Below are 21312 nucleotides of genomic sequence, written 5' to 3' on the forward strand. Positions count from 1 at the left end.
AAAACCAATCTAAATATAAAATTCACTATAATGCTTAAAAAAAAAAGGGACACTATTTCTCACAAGGAAAACCATTAATTGATTTAAATGTGAAAATAATCCATTTTTTTTAATTCACTCTTGTTGGTAAAAATCGGGGTGTTACATTGTGGTATCAGAGCTTAGGTTATCTGGAGGACCGAGAGTTTAGTACTCTAAAAATTATCACATGCTTGGGAAAATTTAGAACTTATATCCACATTTTTTTTAGGACAGTTAAGAATTGACATCCACTCATTATTTAGGAGTAAGATATTGGAAGTTCTCTTGAAACAGGTAAGGAGAATTCTAATTGGGTGTTGGTATTGTAGGAAAACAATGCCTCCAAGACGTGACAATACTAACAACCATCAGGTGGATCAAATGGCCCAAGCTATGGCCAATATGGCAGCCGCTGTCACCGCTCAAACTGCTGCTAAGAACCTTCGAGATTTGGAGAAGCGAGACAGAGAGATAAGAGCCGCAGAATCAAGAGGATTAACCGAGTTTCGCCGCCATGATCCACCTAAATTCCAAGGAGATGTTACTCCCGAGAAGGCCGACTTATGGTTACAAGAGATTGAAAAGATCTTTGAGGTAATCAATTGTCCTCCAGGGGCAAGGGTGTTGTACGCCACGTACCTTCTCTTAGGCGATGCAGAGTATTGGTGGAGAAGCACTAGATTGATGATGGAGGGCGCACATGAAGAAGTGAATTGGGAAGCCTTTAAGACAAAGTTCCTAGACAAATACTTTCCCATAAGTGCGAGGACCAAATTGGGAGACGATTTTCTGAAACTTCGACAAGGGGGTATGACTGTAGGAGAATATGCCGCCAAGTTTGAGACCTTATCCAGATATTTTCGATTCTTCAGGGAAGGAGTGGATGAAGCCTACATGTGTCACCGTTTCCAAGAAGGACTCAAGTACGAACTACAAGACTCAGTGGTACCCTTAGGGATACAACGTTTTCAACCATTGGTGGAGAAATGCAGAGAGGTGGAGGAAATGAAGAATAAGGGGACAAATCGCGGGGCGGTCCAGAACTCTGGAGGGCCTAATCGTCAAAATTTTCAGAATCAAGGACGTAATAGACAACAGATGCGGCCATACCAACGACCACACTATAACAACCGAGGACCTCAACGAACAGAAAATCATAAAGGAGGAGGAACTCAAGCTGCCCCAGGGGTGCGTTGTTACCAGTGTGGCGAAGGTGGGCATTATGCGAATGAATGTCCTAATAGGGGTCCTACCTGCTTCAAATGCAACAAACGGGGTCATATGGCGAAGGATTGTAGAACTCCAAAAGAAGAGTTAGCTGTTAACGCTGTTATAACCGCCCGACCAACTGCTCAAGGGCGAGTGTATTGCATGGGTGCAGAGGGAAAATCTCCGACCAACAACTTGATCCAGGGGAATTACGAAATTGAAGGTACCATTTTAACTGCACTTTTTGATTCTAGGGCAACACATTCATTCATATCCCAGGATTGCGTTGATCGATTGAAAATGATAGTAACCCCATTACCTTTCGACTTGGTAGTGTCTACCCCTGTGTCATACCCCAATTTTTGACCCTAAGATCCTATATCATTCATATCCCAATCATTAATCAAGAGCTTCACTTGGAAGTTTTGTTTGTGGTGTTGCACTCACCTCATCAATAAGAGGGACCATCAATCACCAATGATTGTTTGTCTTGTATGCATACTGTACTAACCCAAATACCAAAAACATTGCTTTGTTTCTTTGTAGGCTTTTGTTTTGTAGGTACCAAGCCAAGACATGCAATAAACAAGGCATTTTTCACATTTTTGACTGATGAAATCGATTTCCCTACTGGGTAAATCGATTTCCCTGCAGCAATCTTCAACAAAATCACATTCTGGACAGCATGAAATCGATTTCCCTCCTGGGTAAATCGATTTCCCTAGTGTATTTTGCGCCAAATTCTCTTCTGGAACAGAGTGAAATCGATTTCACTCCTGGGGAAATCGATTTCCTTAAGGCGAAATTCAAAAAATATAAGGAAGGAAGCTTGACATCATTTTGGCACCTTTTTATTTGATCATTGGCACCTTTTTATTTGATCATTGTACCAACTTTCAATTGTTAAAGAAGAAACTTACAACGTCGCCTATTCTGGTCCTGCCGCAACCTGAGGAGCCATACGAAGTTTATTGCGATGCATCTCATCAAGGATTGGGGTGTGTGCTGATGCAAAACCGAAGGGCGGTAGCATATGCTTCGAGACAATTGAAGACTCACAAAAGAAATTATCCCACTCATGATTTGGAGCTTGCAGCTGTGGTTTTTGCGCTAAAGATTTGGCGTCATTATCTCTATGGGTGCACGTTCACAGTATTCAGCGATCATAAGAGTTTGAAGTATTTGTTTGATCAGAAGGAATTAAACATGAGACAGAGGAGGTGGATGGAAACCTTGAAGGACTACGATTTCACATTACAGTATCACCCAGGAAAAGCTAACATGGTGGCCGATGCATTAAGTAGGAAAGATGTTCTTGCGACAACATCACTAATGGCCAAACAACAAGAGCTTTGGGAAACTTTCAGAGACATGCACCTAGATGTAAAATTGGGACAAGGAACCCTTCAATGTGGAATGATCAAGATCTCAAATGGATTGTTGGAAGATATTCAAACCTATAAAAAATGATCCACTCTTGGAAGAGAAAAGAGAATTGATGATACAAGGAAAAGCACCCGATTTCAAAGTAGGACCCGATAACATCTTAAGGTGCAACGAAAGAGTCTGTGTACCCAATGTTGCGGGGATAAGGAAGCTAATTTTAGAGGAAGCTCACAAGAGCAAACTTAGCATTCACCCTGGAGATACAAAGATGTATAAAGATTTGAAACAAAACGATTGGTGGCCCGGAATGAAGAAGGAGGTGGCAGATTATGTAGCGTCATGTTTGACTTGCCAAAAAGCAAAAGTGGAACACCAAAGACCAGCAGGAATGTTGCAATCTTTAGATGTTCCCGAGTGGAAGTGGGATAGCATTTCAATGGATTTTATCACTGAATTGCCAAAAACTCGAAGGATGCATGACTCCATTTGGGTAATTGTCGACCGTCTGACCAAGTCTTCTCATTTCCTACCGGTGAGAACAACCTATAATGTAGCCAAGTTAACCGAAATCTACATTTCCGAGATTGTTAAACTACATGGGGTACCTTCTAGCATCGTGTCAGATCGAGACCCAAAGTTCACGTCACATTTTTGGGGTGCTTTACATGAGGCGCTTGGAACAAAGCTAAGATTAAGTTCGGCATATCATCCACAAACGGATGGACAAACAGAACGAACGAATCAGTCATTAGAGGATTTACTGCGGGCATGTGTACTGGATGATAGAGGGAGTTGGGATGATATACTACCTCTAATTGAATTCACCTATAACAACAGTTTTCATACTAGCATCGGAATGGCTCCATTTGAAGCTCTATATGGGCGGAAATGTCAGACGCCATTATGTTGGTATCAAGATGGTGAAATTATGATTGTAGGTCCAGGAATGGTTCATCAGACTACAAAAAAGGTTAAGAACATCAAGGAAAATATGAAAGCTTCACAAGATCGTAAAAAAAGCTACGCCGACAAAAGACGTAGGCCGCTGGATTTTGAAGAGGGAGACCATGTGTTCCTCCGTGTCACACCTACCACGGGAGTGGGGAGAGCAATAAAGACACGTAAGTTAACTTCAAAGTTTATGGGGCCCTATCAAATAACTTCAAAAATTGGACCCGTGGCTTACCGAATTGCATTACCGCCCTTTTTATCTAGCATACATGATGTGTTTCATGTCTCACAACTACGGAAGTACATTCTAGACCCTTCGCACGTAATCAAACCAGACACCATTCAGCTTAAAGACAACTTATCATTTGAAGCAATACCCGTTAGGATCGAGGATAGAAAAATGAAGCTGCTAAGGAATAAGGAAATTCCGTTAGTAAAAATAATTTGGAACCAAGCCACTGGTGATGCAACTTGGGAACTTGAAAGTGCAATTCGAGAGAAATACCCAGAATTGTTTACAGACACGTAGTTTCGAGGACGAAACTCTTTTAGGGGGGGAGTATTGTAAGACCCGTAGTTTTATAAATAAATTAATATTTTAAAATTATAGTATATTCTCACCTCTATGATATATTTTTGATCAAATATATAGTTAAATAGTATTTATACTAATAAAATCTTAGAATTTTTATTAGTAGTTCAAGACATCAGTTTCTTAAAAATCTTGATTTCAGTCTCTTTAATGTTCGGTAAAATTAGCCGCCTTAATTTTTAAAAACAACCCCTGTTTGATAAGGAGATTCTAGTAATAGAATAACAAAATTATTTATGAAGAGTTAAAAAAAATTAAATAAATAAAAATAGTTCCTCTTGAAATTAATTTCCGGTCTCTCCAAATAATGATAGTTTTACCCGCTTAAAATTTTAAAATAATCTCTGGTCATAACAAAAGTTTATCAGTGAAAACATAAATTATTTTTAGTAGATTAATAAAAAGATATTAATAATAAAAATAATAAAATTTTATTTTTTCTCAACATATATTTTTATATATATATATATTGCAGTATAGAATTACCGGAAAAAAGGGTTCAGTATCGGCAAAAATTATTTCGGGCATTTTAATCAGTGTCACATAACACCGGAAATTACACAGATAAAACAAAATTTATATATTCAGAAGAAATATCGAGTGATGCCTATGAGATAGGAACGAATATTCATGATGGTAAAAATTTATGAGAAGTGACTGACTATTATGAGTAGCTGGCAAGTGGGATACTGTAATGAGAAATATTTGAAGTAAGATAACGTGTGCCTTTGCTATAAATAGTGTAGTATTGAGTTAGCACTACACACCAGAAAAGAAAATATAGTCACTCACTCTCTATTTCCTCTTCATATCTCTTATTCAGTAAAGGAAACAAAAAACACTTCTAGATATCTCTTATTCAGTAAAGGAAACAAAAAACACTTCTAGTTGTCTTCACATTAGGTGAGTTCTCCTCACTCTTTTTCTTAATTTGGCCTATTATATATTAAATATAAACTTGTATAGTTACTAAAACATTGTTTTTTTTCTTTATTAAATTTCCAGTAAAATTTTCTTACCCTTTAATTATTTAAATAAAATTAATTACTTGTTTTATTTAAAAAGGACTCATACTTTAGGTTCATTACAACCTTGTTGTTCAATTAGCTGAGAGTAAATAAAATTGAAGTTGTGAGAGTTATATTATAAATAAAATTTCTACTGTAAATACAAAATGTTATTTAAATACAATAATTAGGCTATTTTTTTCAAAACACTAGTGCGATTTAAACTTTGGTAAATTTTATCATGTAAGATGAATTATATTTAATATTTCATGAATATTAAAAGAGATTACTTTATGTACACCTCTTATTAGTTCATACGTAAGCGTTTTAGAATTTGTTCACATAAAAGCATTTATAGAGTTGAACTGGAAATCCGTTGATATTCATATAGCCTAGATTTTAAAGAATCATAACTCACAGTGGCCATATATATAACTACGTTAGTTCTATCCTATAAAAAAATTTAATTAACTTAATCTAGTTGTTATAGATTTTTAATATATTTTTTAAAGGCAAAATACCCTTTTTGGTCCCTTAAGTATACCCCAAGGTCCATTCTGGTCCCTTATCTTTAAAAAGTGTCAAAGTGATCCTATAATTGTTCAAAAAGGTCCACGTTAGTCCTTTCCGTCTAATTTTTACTAACGGCGTTAACTTTTCCTTGCTGGAATCTGACGTGGCGCTGATGTGGTACGTGTGGCGTGTGTTCATCATGAAAGAATGATAAGTCATTAATATTTTTTATTTATTAATGATAACATTAATATTTTTTCATTCAAATTTATTATAAACAAAAAGAAAAGAATCCTAAGTCATTAATATTTTTAAAATAACGTGAAACAAAATTAATTAAAGAAACTAATGATTTTTATTTATTCAAGTTTAGTCACATCTATTTGGACTGTTCATCTTTCCCATCTGCTTCTAAACTCCATTAATTTTTCTCATCTTCTTGAAAACTTCTTTCTTTCTCACACAATTCTACAAAGATTAAAAATCACCACAATAAAAAGATTAAACCCATAAATTAACCCCAACCAAGCAAATCAACCCGTAATCTCTTCTAAATAATCTCTACAACATGCAATAGCAACTCAAAATGAAATCTGGGTTATTGTAGATCTTGATTTTTCTAAAAGAATGGAGGGGAACAAATGAATTTTATGATGATTACAGATTAGGGTTTTTAGGGTTTTAATCCTTTCTAAAATATTCTACAAATGGAGGAGAAAAAATTGATTTTACAAATCTGGGTTGTTACTCCTGCAGTGGAACGTGGGCTTCCAGTCACACGACTTATGTTTTGCAAGGGATCCTTACTCGTGCAGTTGGAGAAGACATCGTTATGAATGCCAGTAATGTTGTTAGTTTTGTAGATGATGGAAACAAGGTAACTAGAGAAAAAACACTTTATTTTCTGAAGCTATTATTCGATTCTTCTTGAATATTCATTGGCACACGAATGAGATTACACATCATTGGATTTGAAATTTACACTTTTCTAATCAAGCTTGCTGATTTCACGTAACAGTAGAGCTTGAGAATGGTCAAAATAATGAAGGATATCTATTGGTTGGAGCGAACGGTATATGGTCCAAGGAATTGTTAAATTTTCTTTGACTCTGATCCTATTCATCTGAAATGCAATCATAATTATATAGATGTTGAGAATAAGATATTGCAAGAAAAATTGGGGAAGAAGATGAAGAAGCTTTATTAAAACCCAGATTGAGGAATAAGATTAAGAACTTTGAAGAAAAGAAAAAGAGAATTAATAAATTTAGTTAGTAAGCATAATCACAAAGATGAAAATGTCTAAGAGGTAAAGTAATATTTATGGTGACCACCAAGTACCTGGTTCGAATCCAGGTCTAAGACAATTTTTTTAGGTTTTATTGACCTTTCATGATGAACACACGTACCACATCAGCGCCACGTCAGATTCCAGCAAGGAAAAGTTAACGCCGTTAGTAAAAATTAGACGGAAAGGACTAACGTGGACCTTTTTGAACAATTATAGGACCACTTTGACACTTTTTAAAGATAAGGGACCATAATGGACCTTGGGGTATACTTAAGGGACCAAAAAGGGTATTTTGCCTTTTTTAAACTTCATAGTTCTAAATGAATAATAATTAATTTTATCATAAAGAAGAATAATAGATAAAATTAAATGGATGGACATTTAGGAGTTTATTTATTAAATGAAAACTATAATTTAAGTTTTAATAATAAAATGATAAATTAGATATCGACGAAGTTTACAATGTACGAGTTCGTTCTATATTAGTTGTTCTAATTAGTTCGTTTTAGATAAAGGTGCACGACCCGCCAACCAATTCCAAACGAAACATCAATTCTACGACTCTCGTAACGGTAAGGGCATCTCTCTATTTTTATATAATTCTCTCAAAAATAAAATTATATATATGTATATATCTACTCTGTATCTTCTCACGTGTTTATTTTGAAGGTGACTAATTGTGAAGGTGAGTAAATGTAATATAAATATGTTTGTGTAAATTCTAATGCTTGAGATAAGTGCTTATATATGGTGATGTTACCCATATGATTGAAAAGCAGATATGGGGAATTGTGTGCTCATACATTTCATGGTTACGTGGCTACCGGAGAGGAGTCATGAGGTGCACACCGGAGAGGTGGCACGGGGTGTGTATTCGAGAGGGAACCACCTTATCCCGTAGTGGATCATTGAGTCTGATTGATGGGTAGATACCTATCACCTTAGTGGTGCTAAATCCTGAAGCGATACCACGACCCTTTGGGAAGGGATTGATATTCCGGAGTCATATGCATCGACATATAGACATTGCATTAGGAATGAGTCTTAATTATGTTATATGTATTATTGATATAAATGTGTATATACACGTGTTAGAATGAGATCTCTAACACGTGTTATCTCCGAGGCACTGGGAGATAACGCCGTCGAAGACGACGGAATTCAGCTTTCCTGATTCATGGACAGACGTGTCTTGGGGGTTTAACCCGGCCCTGGGACAACTGTCATACACCGGGAGCGTCATGGAGACCACGACTATTGTGGGACAGGATCCGGAGACTACTTATTCTCGCCGAACTCTGACCTTTCCGATCCCACCCTCGTTGATCATCTCCAGCTTTCTCTCAGGGGAGATTGATCGTTATGGGATATCGACCTACCCCTCAACCCCGCTCGGACCCTCACACGCCCCAATTGGGGAAGGGTGGCCATCTTTTCGTGAGATACCTATGCCTTCCCCAAACCTAGATATGTCACTAGGACCATCATCGACTTTCACTCGTGATATTTTCCCTGTAGGCGAGCTTCCCCAGATTGATCCAGTGCAAGTGCCGTCACTTGAGCCAGTCCTTGGCGAGGCAGAGGATTACGATAGTGAGGAAGACCCATCAGAGCATGATTATGAGGATGGATCCGATCACACTCTATCGAGCGCTTGTGGTGGGATATGTGGAGCTGGGGAAGGGGAGTACTGTGGATGTCGATAGATTCAGATCAGCCTAGGTAGGGCGTAGCTTTTGTGGGTGGTATGATTACGTTAGTTTCTGATAGCAGGTTTCTAGTACTTACGCATGGTTCAAATTTTCTCCCTGGGGCAGTTCTCCTGCGTGAGTGTCTGCCGGGGACTTTTATTCTATCACTTTATGGGTTGTATTTCCTAAACATTATTCGTACTTATATCTTGTGACGCTATGTCAAGTTTATGCTTAGTATGGTTATTAAGTTTTAATCTAGTTTGAATTATTAAAACCAATCTAAATATAAAATTCACTATAATGCTTAAAAAAAAAAGGGACACTATTTCTCACAAGGAAAACCATTAATTGATTTAAATGTGAAAATAATCCATTTTTTTTAATTCACTCTTGTTGGTAAAAATCGGGGTGTTACATTGTGGTATCAGAGCTTAGGTTATCTGGAGGACCGAGAGTTTAGTACTCTAAAAATTATCACATGCTTGGGAAAATTTAGAACTTATATCCACATTTTTTTTAGGACAGTTAAGAATTGACATCCACTCATTATTTAGGAGTAAGATATTGGAAGTTCTCTTGAAACAGGTAAGGAGAATTCTAATTGGGTGTTGGTATTGTAGGAAAACAATGCCTCCAAGACGTGACAATACTAACAACCATCAGGTGGATCAAATGGCCCAAGCTATGGCCAATATGGCAGCCGCTGTCACCGCTCAAACTGCTGCTAAGAACCTTCGAGATTTGGAGAAGCGAGACAGAGAGATAAGAGCCGCAGAATCAAGAGGATTAACCGAGTTTCGCCGCCATGATCCACCTAAATTCCAAGGAGATGTTACTCCCGAGAAGGCCGACTTATGGTTACAAGAGATTGAAAAGATCTTTGAGGTAATCAATTGTCCTCCAGGGGCAAGGGTGTTGTACGCCACGTACCTTCTCTTAGGCGATGCAGAGTATTGGTGGAGAAGCACTAGATTGATGATGGAGGGCGCACATGAAGAAGTGAATTGGGAAGCCTTTAAGACAAAGTTCCTAGACAAATACTTTCCCATAAGTGCGAGGACCAAATTGGGAGACGATTTTCTGAAACTTCGACAAGGGGGTATGACTGTAGGAGAATATGCCGCCAAGTTTGAGACCTTATCCAGATATTTTCGATTCTTCAGGGAAGGAGAGGATGAAGCCTACATGTGTCACCGTTTCCAAGAAGGACTCAAGTACGAACTACAAGACTCAGTGGTACCCTTAGGGATACAACGTTTTCAACCATTGGTGGAGAAATGCAGAGAGGTGGAGGAAATGAAGAATAAGGGGACAAATCGCGGGGCGGTCCAGAACTCTGGAGGGCCTAATCGTCAAAATTTTCAGAATTAAGGACGTAATAGACAACAGATGCGGCCATACCAACGACCACACTATAACAACCGAGGACCTCAACGAACAGAAAATCATAAAGGAGGAGGAACTCAAGCTGCCCCAGGGGTGCGTTGTTACCAGTGTGGCGAAGGTGGGCATTATGCGAATGAATGTCCTAATAGGGGTCCTACCTGCTTCAAATGCAACAAACGGGGTCATATGGCGAAGGATTGTAGAACTCCAAAAGAAGAGTTAGCTGTTAACGCTGTTAGAACCGCCCGACCAACTGCTCAAGGGCGAGTGTATTGCATGGGTGCAGAGGGAAAATCTCCGACCAACAACTTGATCCAGGGGAATTACGAAATTGAAGGTACCATTTTAACTGCACTTTTTGATTCTGGGGCAACACATTCATTCAAATCCCAGGATTGCGTTGATCGATTGAAAATGAAAGTAACCCCATTACCTTTCGACTTGGTAGTGTCTACCCCTGTGTCATACCCCAATTTTTGACCCTAAGATCCTATATCATTCATATCCCAATCATTAATCAAGAGCTTCACTTGGAAGTTTTGTTTGTGGTGTTGCACTCACCTCATCAATAAGAGGGACCATCAATCACCAATGATTGTTTGTCTTGTATGCATACTGTACTAACCCAAATACCAAAAACATTGCTTTGTTTCTTTGTAGGCTTTTGTTTTGTAGGTACCAAGCCAAGACATGCAATAAACAAGGCATTTTTCACATTTTTGACTGATGAAATCGATTTCCCTACTGGGTAAATCGATTTCCCTGCAGCAATCTTCAACAAAATCACATTCTGGACAGCATGAAATCGATTTCCCTCCTGGGTAAATCGATTTCCCTAGTGTATTTTGCGCCAAATTCTCTTCTGGAACAGAGTGAAATCGATTTCACTCCTGGTTAAATCGATTTCCTTAAGGCGAAATTCAAAAAATATAAGGAAGGAAGCTTGACATCATTTTGGCACCTTTTTATTTGATCATTGTACCAATTTTCCACCTCATCAAAATAATTCTCTTCATTAAACCCACTTAAACCCCATTTTACCACTTTTTACCATTTAATTGCCACTTTAATCACCAATTAAACACAAGCTAATTACCAAATGCAAAAAGACCAAACTACCACTACTCTTGCTCTCATCCTATAAATAGAGCCCACTACTCTCTCATTTCTCAAGCTGGGAGAGCCAAAAAACCCCTTGCAATTTCTCTCCTCATCCCTACCAAATTCACCAAAGCTCTTTGTTCTTTCATAAAGTTTGTGAGTCACACCTTGAACCTCATAAACTTAGAGCTAAACCACCATCCATTTCACTCTTTTTTCTTCAATTGTTGAGAGATCAAGATTTGTGTTGGTGATTCTTGAAGTAGATCTAAGTTTTGTTCAAGATTTGGTAATTTTCTTCATCTTTATTCATCCATCATAATGTGATTCTTTTGTGCTTATGTGTGATGCATCTTTGATGCTATATTGGTCCTATTTGATGGTGAATTGATGGAAAATTCGTGCTCTAATTGATGTGTGATCATAAGGTGTTTGTATGTTTGCTTAAGTCAAGTTTTATGCCTCCTAATGCTGATTTTTTGAATGCTGTGTGCAGGAAATCGATTTCCCTCTGTAGGAAATCGATTTCCACCTTATTTTTTTTCAAAATTTGAACTCCGCACTCAGGAAATCGATTTCCTACAGAGGTAAATCGATTTCCTGCTGGCAGAATGTGGTTTTTTGCCTTTTTTATGCTTGTTTTGGTTTCCTACTTCCTCCACTTCATTAATATCATTGGATCTAGGATGTTGATAGGTTTGAAAGAACCAAATCCATAATATTAGATGAATGATATTAATGATAGTGTGAGTTGATTATCTTTATGCATTTTATCTTCTTCTTCTCCTTTTTTTCTTTTGATCGATGAAAGTCTTAATACTTTGAGAATTCTTATGGATTCTTAGTAAAGACTAGATCGTTACCTATTTTCTTTTCGTGCGGTATTGCTTTCGGAAGGCGATCTACATATCGTTCTTCTCGCATGCATTAGCACATAAAGTTTTGACCGGCCTCGTTGTAGGGTGATTTCTACATAAATCACTTGGCGATCTGCTTAACATAGCGCAATATTTCGTGTCCCGAATCAAAAAGATCAAATATGGAAGAGAATTGTATGCGGTTGATTTATGACTTATGGAAATTTGTCGTGTAGTCGCTATGATTTTATCAAGCTTCTGACAAGTTTCCATTGAATTTAAATCCGAGTACATCCTTCACTCACCATCGATCTTCATTACTAACTTTGATAACATACTTGACAAGTTTCAAGATGGTTATCTTTAACATCTAACAACTAACTTTAATTTCCGCCATTTATTATACCGCTCTTTATATTTCTCGCTTTATCGCTTTATTTTATCATTTCATCATATTTACATTCTGCCATTTTCTCTTTGTCCATTTGGACGTTTATAATTCCGCTATTTTCTCTTTGTCCACTTGGACATATGTTTATGCTTCCGCTATTTTCCTTTTGTCCACTTGAACCATACTTTACTTTTATGCTAAAACACTAATAAACAACCAAAATCTAAAAAACACATAAGGCTCTCTTTGGACTATTGGTTACTATCCCTAGCATTTTGGAGATTCGAACTTATGGACCTAGTGCCTCTGGACTCTTATTCTGTTATTACTCTGCTGTTATTCTGTCTGTCTGGCATTGGATTGTTGTCTGTTTGTATGTGCAGGTATTTCCTTGAAAGCCCTTGATGGTTAATTCCAAGGCATTGAGATAAGGATGTTACCCGAAAATAGCCGTTACTCTGCCCGATTTTCGTCAGAATCTTAATGTGCTTAATGCAAAGTGGTGCTAAGACCATAAGTTCATCTGGATCCCCCAAGTGTTAATGTGTTGGTATTGATAGTCCAAGGATGGGAAATCTACCTTGACTCATAATGTCAAGTGTTGGCTTCTTCTTCAGTTAGACCGTTTCTTTCCTTAGCTTTTATTTTACGCAATAGGATAGCCTCTTCATCTCCTTCCCATTCTTAAATTTTCAAAATCTTCTCCCTTTTTCAAAAACCTTCTTATGTTTGCAATCATTTTCAAAACCTCTTTCTTTAAAAAATCTTTTGCCCTTAGTGGCCCTTTTTCTTCAAAGTTTAGACACCGTTAATTGTCGAAACGAGTGGTTATACCCCACGATTTTGAAATTGATTGATATAATGAGATCTTTTCCGCGTGAGAGAGCTAGTGGCATACTCGTCGATTTTATCCGAGTTGGAGCCCTTCTTTCATTAGCGATGCAAAGAACTCGTTTGTTCTCATGCTCAAGATCAATGGCTGAGTATTTCTCTCTAACGACAGTAAAGTGTTTATTCGTTTTTTAACATTTTTTTTCCTTTAAGCGGAACTACATTAGCTCTGACTTCTCCATTGCACCGAGGAGGTATGTAGGCCCAAAGCTAAACGCTTTGCCGAGCTTATTTTAAAAATAAAACAAACCCTTTTTTAGCGCACACACACACAGATTTTCAAAAAGGTTCCTGTGGAGTACCACAGATATGAGGGGTGCTTTAAACCTTCCCCTCATATAATCAACACCCGTACCTGAGATCTCTTTCTTGTTTTAAAAACAAAACTTTGGGTTTTACGTTATTTTCCCTTTTCCTTTGAAAAAATAAAGCGCGGTGGCGATTTCAAATGGAATATTGATTCGAGTCAATCCCATGGCTTCGATATCATATTTTCCCCGCTACAGAAAAATGGCGACTTCACTGGGGACCCAGTTTTAAGTGTGTTAAGCCTATTTTTGTTTATCTGTGTGTTTTGTATTTGTATATATTATTGTGTGCTTTGTTTGTTTATCTTCTTTTTTTTTCTTTTTGGTGCTCGATGGTTCCTCTGAGATGAGATAAAGTCCTAACCCGGACTTTGGTGAGTAACTTGAGATAGGAGGTGGTAAGACCAATAGTCGCATGTCAGGAGCAATCCTTACCATGAGCGTCATATGGTGGAACCCCAATCAGTGGAGGCCTCATGGAAGGTAGTAGAGGTTGTTACGAACCATCGTGATAACGCTATTACTTTCAATAGTGAGTGTCCGTAGAAGCTGAATGGCCTAGAACCCTTTTAACCCATCTAAGCCTTTTTAGGATGTAGTGCAGAAACAAGATCAAGTACCAATTTGAGCTTGTTGTCATGCGATACTACGCTCAGACGAGGTCTTTTTAGGCATATTATTGGCGCCCATGAGCAATTGTGCGTGCCGGTAATATCCGATAGAAGATTGAAAACTCTGGGAACCTTTGTAGAACCCGATTGGCAGGTACAAAATTCCCTAGATCATACCTTTTGGGATGGTTGGACCCCTGGCTCCATGCTCGTGACGTCGAACCTTTGAACTATGATCTTATGTGACCTTGTGTGCTTTTGGTTGTGGTTGATGCATAAACCATGCATTCATGCACCCATGAAAACTCTTTTTCTTTTGATTTTCAAGGAACTTAGACGTCTTTCCTTGTAAACATCATAAGTTTCATCAAACTCAATGGATCTTGGGTGTTGATGGGGTGAAAACTCTAATCCACCAAAATGGATGATTGATTTTGATGATAACTTAATCAAAGATTTAGTCCAATGTTGAGTGTTTACAAGTTAATATCTTAAGTTCCTTGAAACTCAAAAATAAAAAACAAAAAACAAATCATCTGCATTGCATGCATCATTCTGCATTTGGTTATGCTTTCTAAAGAAATTCTCCAGAGCCTTATTTCCTTTCTCCTGGTATCATCAGTACAACACTCTTGCTAAGAAGAAATGGAAAGTATCAAACAAGAGATTCTCGAGCTTCGTGAAGAGGTGGTTACTCTGAAGGCTGGTATGAAGCATCTAACTACTCTGGTTGAGGCTCTAGTTGCTGCCCAAGTCAATCCTCCTATGATGGAAGAAAGGATGGCAAAGGTCTTTCTTGAAACTCTGAACTCGTTCTTTCCCAAGGGGACGGTAGTCAGTACACCTGCTGACTTCCACAGAGAGGTGGATATGAAAGTACTTCTAGAAAAGGATGTCCGAAAGGAATGTTTGCCGGAAGAAGGTAACTCAGCTGGTAGTGTGAAGAAGTTTGGTAATGACTTTTCAAAGAAGATAATCAGGGGAGGAAACAATCATCATCAACATCAGAATGTTTCCTATGTCATTCCTGTATCCAATTCAGTTCATGCAATCCCAGATTATCAGCAGAGCACTCGTCAACAAGATTCTCCACCGAACGAGCAAAATCAACCTCAAAAGGGGAATTTTGATCCTATCCCCATGACTTACGCAGAATTGTTCCCTGCTCTAATTCATAAGAATTTGGTTCAGACAAGGTCACCACCTCAAATTCCCGAGAAGATTCCTTGGTGGTACAATGCTAATGTCACTTGTGCTTTTCATCAGAATGCTCCTGGACATGACTTAGATAATTGTTGGCCTCTAAAAAATGAAGTTCAAAGATTAATCCATGCTGGTATTTTGACTTTCCAAGATGTTGGTTATGATGTTCAAGTCAATTCTTTGCCAAAGCATGATTGAATCACTATTGATGGTAGCCTGAAGCTCAAAAGATAATTCATTCAGCATATGCCCATATGGAGAGAGTTTTTCTCAGTTTTTAGTATTCTTATTGATTTCCATTTGTAATATTTCTTGTTTTTCAATGCATTGTTTGCATGTAGAAACTTGTTTATTTTTGAATGTTAATGCTAACACAATAATAATGTTTGTCTTGAAGTAATCCATTCGTTTCACTCATGCTTATTTGTTTTTATGCATTATGATACCAATTGCTTTTGCCAAACTCTTGCTTATGCAAAGATTGGAGGGAGGATGATGATCTGAAAACGCAAAATTTCTGGTTGTATGCTTTTGAATAAGACCCTGCTGATGATGTACAGGCATTGTTTCAAATTCCCAAACACCAGAGATATAAGGAAGATAATCCCTTGTTAACCCCTTTGAGCCTTGAAGTAGGAGTTTCTTTTCTAAACGAAAAAACCCTAATTTTTAACCTGGGGCAGGGTAGTGTTCAGTTGATTTGACCAAGTGTTCAGATTTTAAAAAGGATTGTGCATCCAAAGGTCAAGCATGTCATATCCACATCAATGGTTGGATCATGGAAAACCACAATGGTTACTCCCCACGCATCAAAAGGCATGGAAATGTGAAACCACAATGGTTATCCTCCATACGCCAAGGAGCGAGGCAGTCACAACCCTCTCAACAAGTCAAGACAAATTCAATATCATACGATTTGTTCAAATCAAAAGAATGAAAGAAAAAGTGAAAAAAAAAAAAGAAAAAAGGCTCGCTAAGTCAAAAACTTGAAAACAAGTGACTTAGGCAAAAGTTAGAGCATCCCGCTGGACGACCAATTCAAAAGAATCAGTCCAGGCAAAAGTTAGGGAAATAAATAAAATAAAAAAAAAAATAGAAAAGAGGGAAAAGTGAAGAGAAAGGACTACAAAGCAAAAGTCCTCAACAATGAACAAATCTGTGTGAATACAAAAATGAAGACAAAAGGGTGACTGCTACTCCAAGAAAGCTTCATCAGGTCCTTAATGGCACAAAATCCTTTTGACAGATGAATACTCATGTTGAATTAACCGAACATAGGACTGGAGAACATCACGAAGATGGGGTGGGCTAAATAAACTTTGAGCCTAAAAATCTTTTTTTCTGAAAACCGTGAACCAGGCCACGTTACAACCCTCAAAAGTCCTAATTGAAGCAGGGTTTATTTCGAAAGCATACTTAAACAAGAAAGCGTTCCTGACTCTTATCGGTTATGCTGAAAACTTATGTTGGTATCATATGCATACAAAAATCAATGTCATCTCTTAACTAGTGATTCATTCACAAGGTTTGCGACATCTTTTTGAAACTTCAAGACTTACATAACTGTTGCATTTTCATTATCATTCTCAGAATAAACATTTTTCTGCTTGTAAACATTTGTTTGACATCCAGGAAGTTTACATCTGATTATCAGTAGAAAACTAAAACATTGCCAGGGGCATGTTGTTTTCCCAGTATAATGCTTTTGCAAGTTTGATTACCATCATGGGGCAAAGCTCGAAGACTTTGTCGAGTAAAAGAATGTGCCAAGTTTAGTCAATCTGGGGCAGCTACGTCGAGATTTGACAAATCTCTCCAAGAATCTGTTGATCTGGGGCAGATTATTCCAAGTCTTCATGATGCCAAGGATCTCTATGAACCTTTTTGAGGTAGTTTCCTTTCATAGACTATGTAGTCTGGGGCAAGTTGTAAATCAGAAGTTACCTTGATCACCTCATTAGCTTGAAGTACAAAGGTTGTTGCCCTGATTAGTCCAGAGTATGTCACTCTCTACCAAGAAGTTTTGAGACAACGGTTGACTGTTGGGTTTTCTTTCTCACTTTGTGTTGAGTTTTGAACTAAAATCCCCGCATGTTAACTTGTTTGCTTTGATGTTAACTTCTTATTTCCTCTGCAAGTTCGGAATGGTGATTTTCTCCAAAGAAATTTTCTATGATTCCCCATAATAGAGCTTGATGTGTTGTCCAATCTTTTTGATAAGAAGAAGATGATCTGTAAAATCTTTGCAGAGATTGATAATCACCACTGAGTTTGTTCTTCGTGGAAGAATTTTGCTTCAGTGTTCCTCCTCAGCTCATTTGTCAGGATGGAATTAATCCCCATTTGAGTTTATTCCTCAAGGGGCAAAGCTTTGTTTGACCGTTTCTATCCAGCTTGTTCTTGGAGTTGAACTTTGGTCTCTTGCAATACTATTTTGAACCTCTCTAGGCTGGGAAACCTAGATTGAGAAGGCATTTATTTTGCACCTCTTGAGGATTTCTTCTTTCCTCAACAATGGAAAATTCATTTGTGATTGATGTTCTTATCAGATATTGAAAGGCTTATTTTCCAGCAATGATGTGCTTGAAAGCAAGGGGCAGGTTTTGACTTTGAGCAACTTGTGTTATCCCCATCATGTTTTGGTTGACAACAAATTGAAGCCTCTTTATTTGAGCAAGTTTGTGCGTCTCCACATATCAATCTTATCTTCAAATCAAGTGATAATCTCTCATACTTTATGAACTTCTTGATTCCAAATGGAAGAAGCTCAACGAATGGCAGTCTCTTTCTTCATGAAGACAGTTCGTTCCGCTTAAGGATTTCTCGACAGGGTCAACGAATGGCAGTCTCTTTCAGCAGAAGACAGTTTGTTCCCTTTGAGATAACGGATGGCAGTCTTCTTCATGAAGACAGTTCGTTTAAGAATTCTTATTTTAAAGTCAGCAAATGGCGGTCTCCTCCATTAGAAGACAGTTTGCTCACTTTTTCCTAAGATGGGTCAACGAATGGCAGTCTCTTTCAGCAGAAGACAGTTCGTTCCGCTTAAGGATTTCTCGACAGGGTCAACGAATGGCAGTCTCTTTCAGCAGAAGACAGTTTGTTCCCTTTGAGATAACGGATGGCAGTCATCTTCATGAAGACAATTCGTTTAAGAATTCTAATTTTAAAGTCAGCAAATGGCAGTCTCCTCCATTAGAAGACAATTTGCTCACTTTTTCCTAAGATGGGTCAACGAATGGCAATCTCTTTCAGCAGAAGACAGTTTGTTCCCTTTGAGATAACGGATGGCAGTCTTCTTCATGAAGACAGTTCGTTTAAGAATTCTTATTTTAAAGTCAGCAAATGGCGGTCTCCTCCATTAGAAGACAATTTGCTCACTTTTTCCTAAGATGGGTCAACGAATGGCAGTCTCTTTCAGCAGAAGACAGTTCGTTCCGCTTAAGGATTTCTCGACAGGGTCAACGAATGGCAGTCTCTTTCAGCAGAAGACAGTTTGTTCCCTTTGAGATAACGGATGGCAGTCTTCTTCATGAAGACAGTTCGTTTAAGAATTCTTGTTTTAAAGTCAGCAAATGGCAGTCTCCTCCATTAGAAGACAGTTTGCTCACTTTTTCCTAAGATGGGTCAACGAATGGCAGTCTCTTTCAGCAGAAGACAGTTCGTTCCGCTTAAGGATTTCTCGACAGGGTCGGCAAATGGCAGTCTCTTTCAGTAGAAGACAGTTTGTTCCCTTTGAGATAACGGATGGCAGTCTTCTTCATGAAGACAGTTCGTTTAAGAATTCTTGTTTTAAAGTCAGCAAATGGCAGTCTCCTCCATTAGAAGACAGTTTGCTCACTTTTTCCTAAGATGGGTCAACGAATGGCAGTCTCTTTCACCAGAAGACAGTTCGTTCCGCTTAAGGATTTCTCGACAGGGTCGGCAAATGGCAGTCTCTTTCAGCAGAAGACAGTTTGTTCCCTTTGAGATAACGGATGGCAGTCTTCTTCATGAAGACAGTTCGTTTAAGAATTCTAATTTTAAAGTCAGCAAATGGCAGTCTCCTCCATTAGAAGACAGTTTGCTCACTTCTTCCTAAGATGGGTCAACGAATGGCAGTCTCTTTCAGCAGAAGACAGTTCGTTCCGCTTAAGGATTTCTCGACAGGGTCGGCAAATGGCATTCTCTTTCAGCAGAAGACAGTTTGTTCCCTTTGAGATAACGGATGGCAGTCTTCTTCATGAAGACAGTTCGTTTAAGAATTCTTGTTTTAAAGTCAGCAAATGGCAGTCTCCTCCATTAGAAGACAGTTTGCTCACTTTTTCCTAAGATGGGTCAACGAATGGCAGTCTCTTTCACCAGAAGACAGTTCGTTCCGCTTAAGGATTTCTCGACAGGGTCGGCAAATAGCAGTCTCTTTCAGCAGAAGACAGTTTGTTCCCTTTGAGATAACGGATGGAAGTCTTCTTCATGAAGACAGTTCGTTTAAGAATTCTAATTTTAAAGTCAGCAAATGGCAGTCTCCTCCATTAGAAGACAGTTTGCTCACTTTTTCCTAAGATGGGTCAACGAATGGCAGTCTCTTTCAGCAGAAGACAGTTCGTTCCGCTTAAGGATTTCTCGACAGGGTCGGCAAATGGCAGTCTCTTTCAGCAGAAGACAGTTTGTTCCCTTTGAGATAACGGATGGCAGTCTTCTTCATGAAGACAGTTCGTTTAAGAATTCTTGTTTTAAAGTCAGCAAATGGCAGTCTCCTCCATTAGAAGACAGTTTGCTCACTTTTTCCTAAGATGGGTCAACGAATGGCAGTCTCTTTCAGCAGAAGACAGTTCGTTCCGCTTAAGGATTTCTCGACAGGGTCGGCAAATGGCAGTCTCTTTCAGCAGAAGACAGTTTGTTCCCTTTGAGATAACGGATGGCAGTCTTCTTCATGAAGACAGTTCGTTTAAGAATTCTAATTTTAAAGTCAGCAAATGGCAGTCTCCTCCATTAGAAGATAGTTTGCTCACTTTTTCCTAAGATGGGTCAACGAATGGCAGTCTCTTTCACCAGAAGACAGTTCGTTCCGCTTAAGGATTTCTCGACAGGGTCGGCAAATGGCAGTCTCTTTCAGCAGAAGACAGTTTGTTCCCTTTGAGATAACGGATGGCAGTCTTCTTCATGAAGACAGTTCGTTTAAGAATTCTAATTTTAAAGTCAGCAAATGGCAGTCTCCTCCATTAGAAGACAGTTTGCTCACTTTTTCCTAAGATGGGTCAACGAATGGCAGTCTCTTTCAGCAGAAGACAGTTCGTTCCGCTTAAGGATTTCTCGACAGGGTCGGCAAATGGCATTCTCTTTCAGCAGAAGACAGTTTGTTCCCTTTGAGATAACGGATGGCAGTCTTCTTCATGAAGACAGTTCGTTTAAGAATTCTTGTTTTAAAGTCAGCAAATGGCAGTCTCCTCCATTAGAAGACAGTTTGCTCACTTTTTCCTAAGATGGGTCAACGAATGGTAGTCTCTTTCACCAGAAGACAGTTCGTTCCGCTTAAGGATTTCTCGACAGGGTCGGCAAATGGCAGTCTCTTTCAGCAGAAGACAGTTTGTTCCCTTTGAGATAACGGATGGAAGTCTTCTTCATGAAGACAGTTCGTTTAAGAATTCTAATTTTAAAGTCAGCAAATGGCAGTCTCCTCCATTAGAAGACAGTTTGCTCACTTTTTCCTAAGATGGGTCAACGAATGGCAGTCTCTTTCACCAGAAGACAGTTCGTTCCGCTTAAGGATTTCTCGACAGGGTCGGCAAATGGCAGTCTCTTTCAGCAGAAGACAGTTTGTTCCCTTTGAGATAACGGATGGCAGTCTTCTTCATGAAGACAGTTCGTTTCAGAATTCTTGTTTTAAAGTCAGCAAATGGCAGTCTCCTCCATTAGAAGACAGT

General features: G+C 38.4%; 3 protein-coding genes across 3 annotated transcripts; all 3 read left to right on the forward strand.

Moving 5' to 3' along the window:
- Positions 1 to 357: 357 nt before the first annotated feature.
- Positions 358 to 1596, forward strand: LOC131659122 (uncharacterized). The gene has a single exon (XM_058928357.1). The coding sequence runs from the start codon at positions 358 to 360 to the stop codon at positions 1594 to 1596; it is 1239 nt and encodes a 412-aa protein (XP_058784340.1).
- A 7695-nt stretch (positions 1597 to 9291) lies between these two features.
- On the forward strand, positions 9292 to 10035 carry LOC131659123 (uncharacterized). The gene has a single exon (XM_058928358.1). It carries the CDS (start codon positions 9292 to 9294, stop codon positions 10033 to 10035), a length of 744 nt encoding a protein of 247 aa, XP_058784341.1.
- An 18-nt stretch (positions 10036 to 10053) lies between these two features.
- Positions 10054 to 10530, forward strand: LOC131659125 (uncharacterized). Its single transcript, XM_058928359.1, has one exon. It carries the CDS (start codon positions 10054 to 10056, stop codon positions 10528 to 10530), a length of 477 nt encoding a protein of 158 aa, XP_058784342.1.
- The last annotated feature ends 10782 nt before the right edge of the window (positions 10531 to 21312 follow it).

This window comes from Vicia villosa, linkage group LG3 (genome assembly GCF_029867415.1).
Source record: "Vicia villosa cultivar HV-30 ecotype Madison, WI linkage group LG3, Vvil1.0, whole genome shotgun sequence".
Lineage (NCBI taxonomy): Eukaryota > Viridiplantae > Streptophyta > Magnoliopsida > Fabales > Fabaceae > Vicia > Vicia villosa.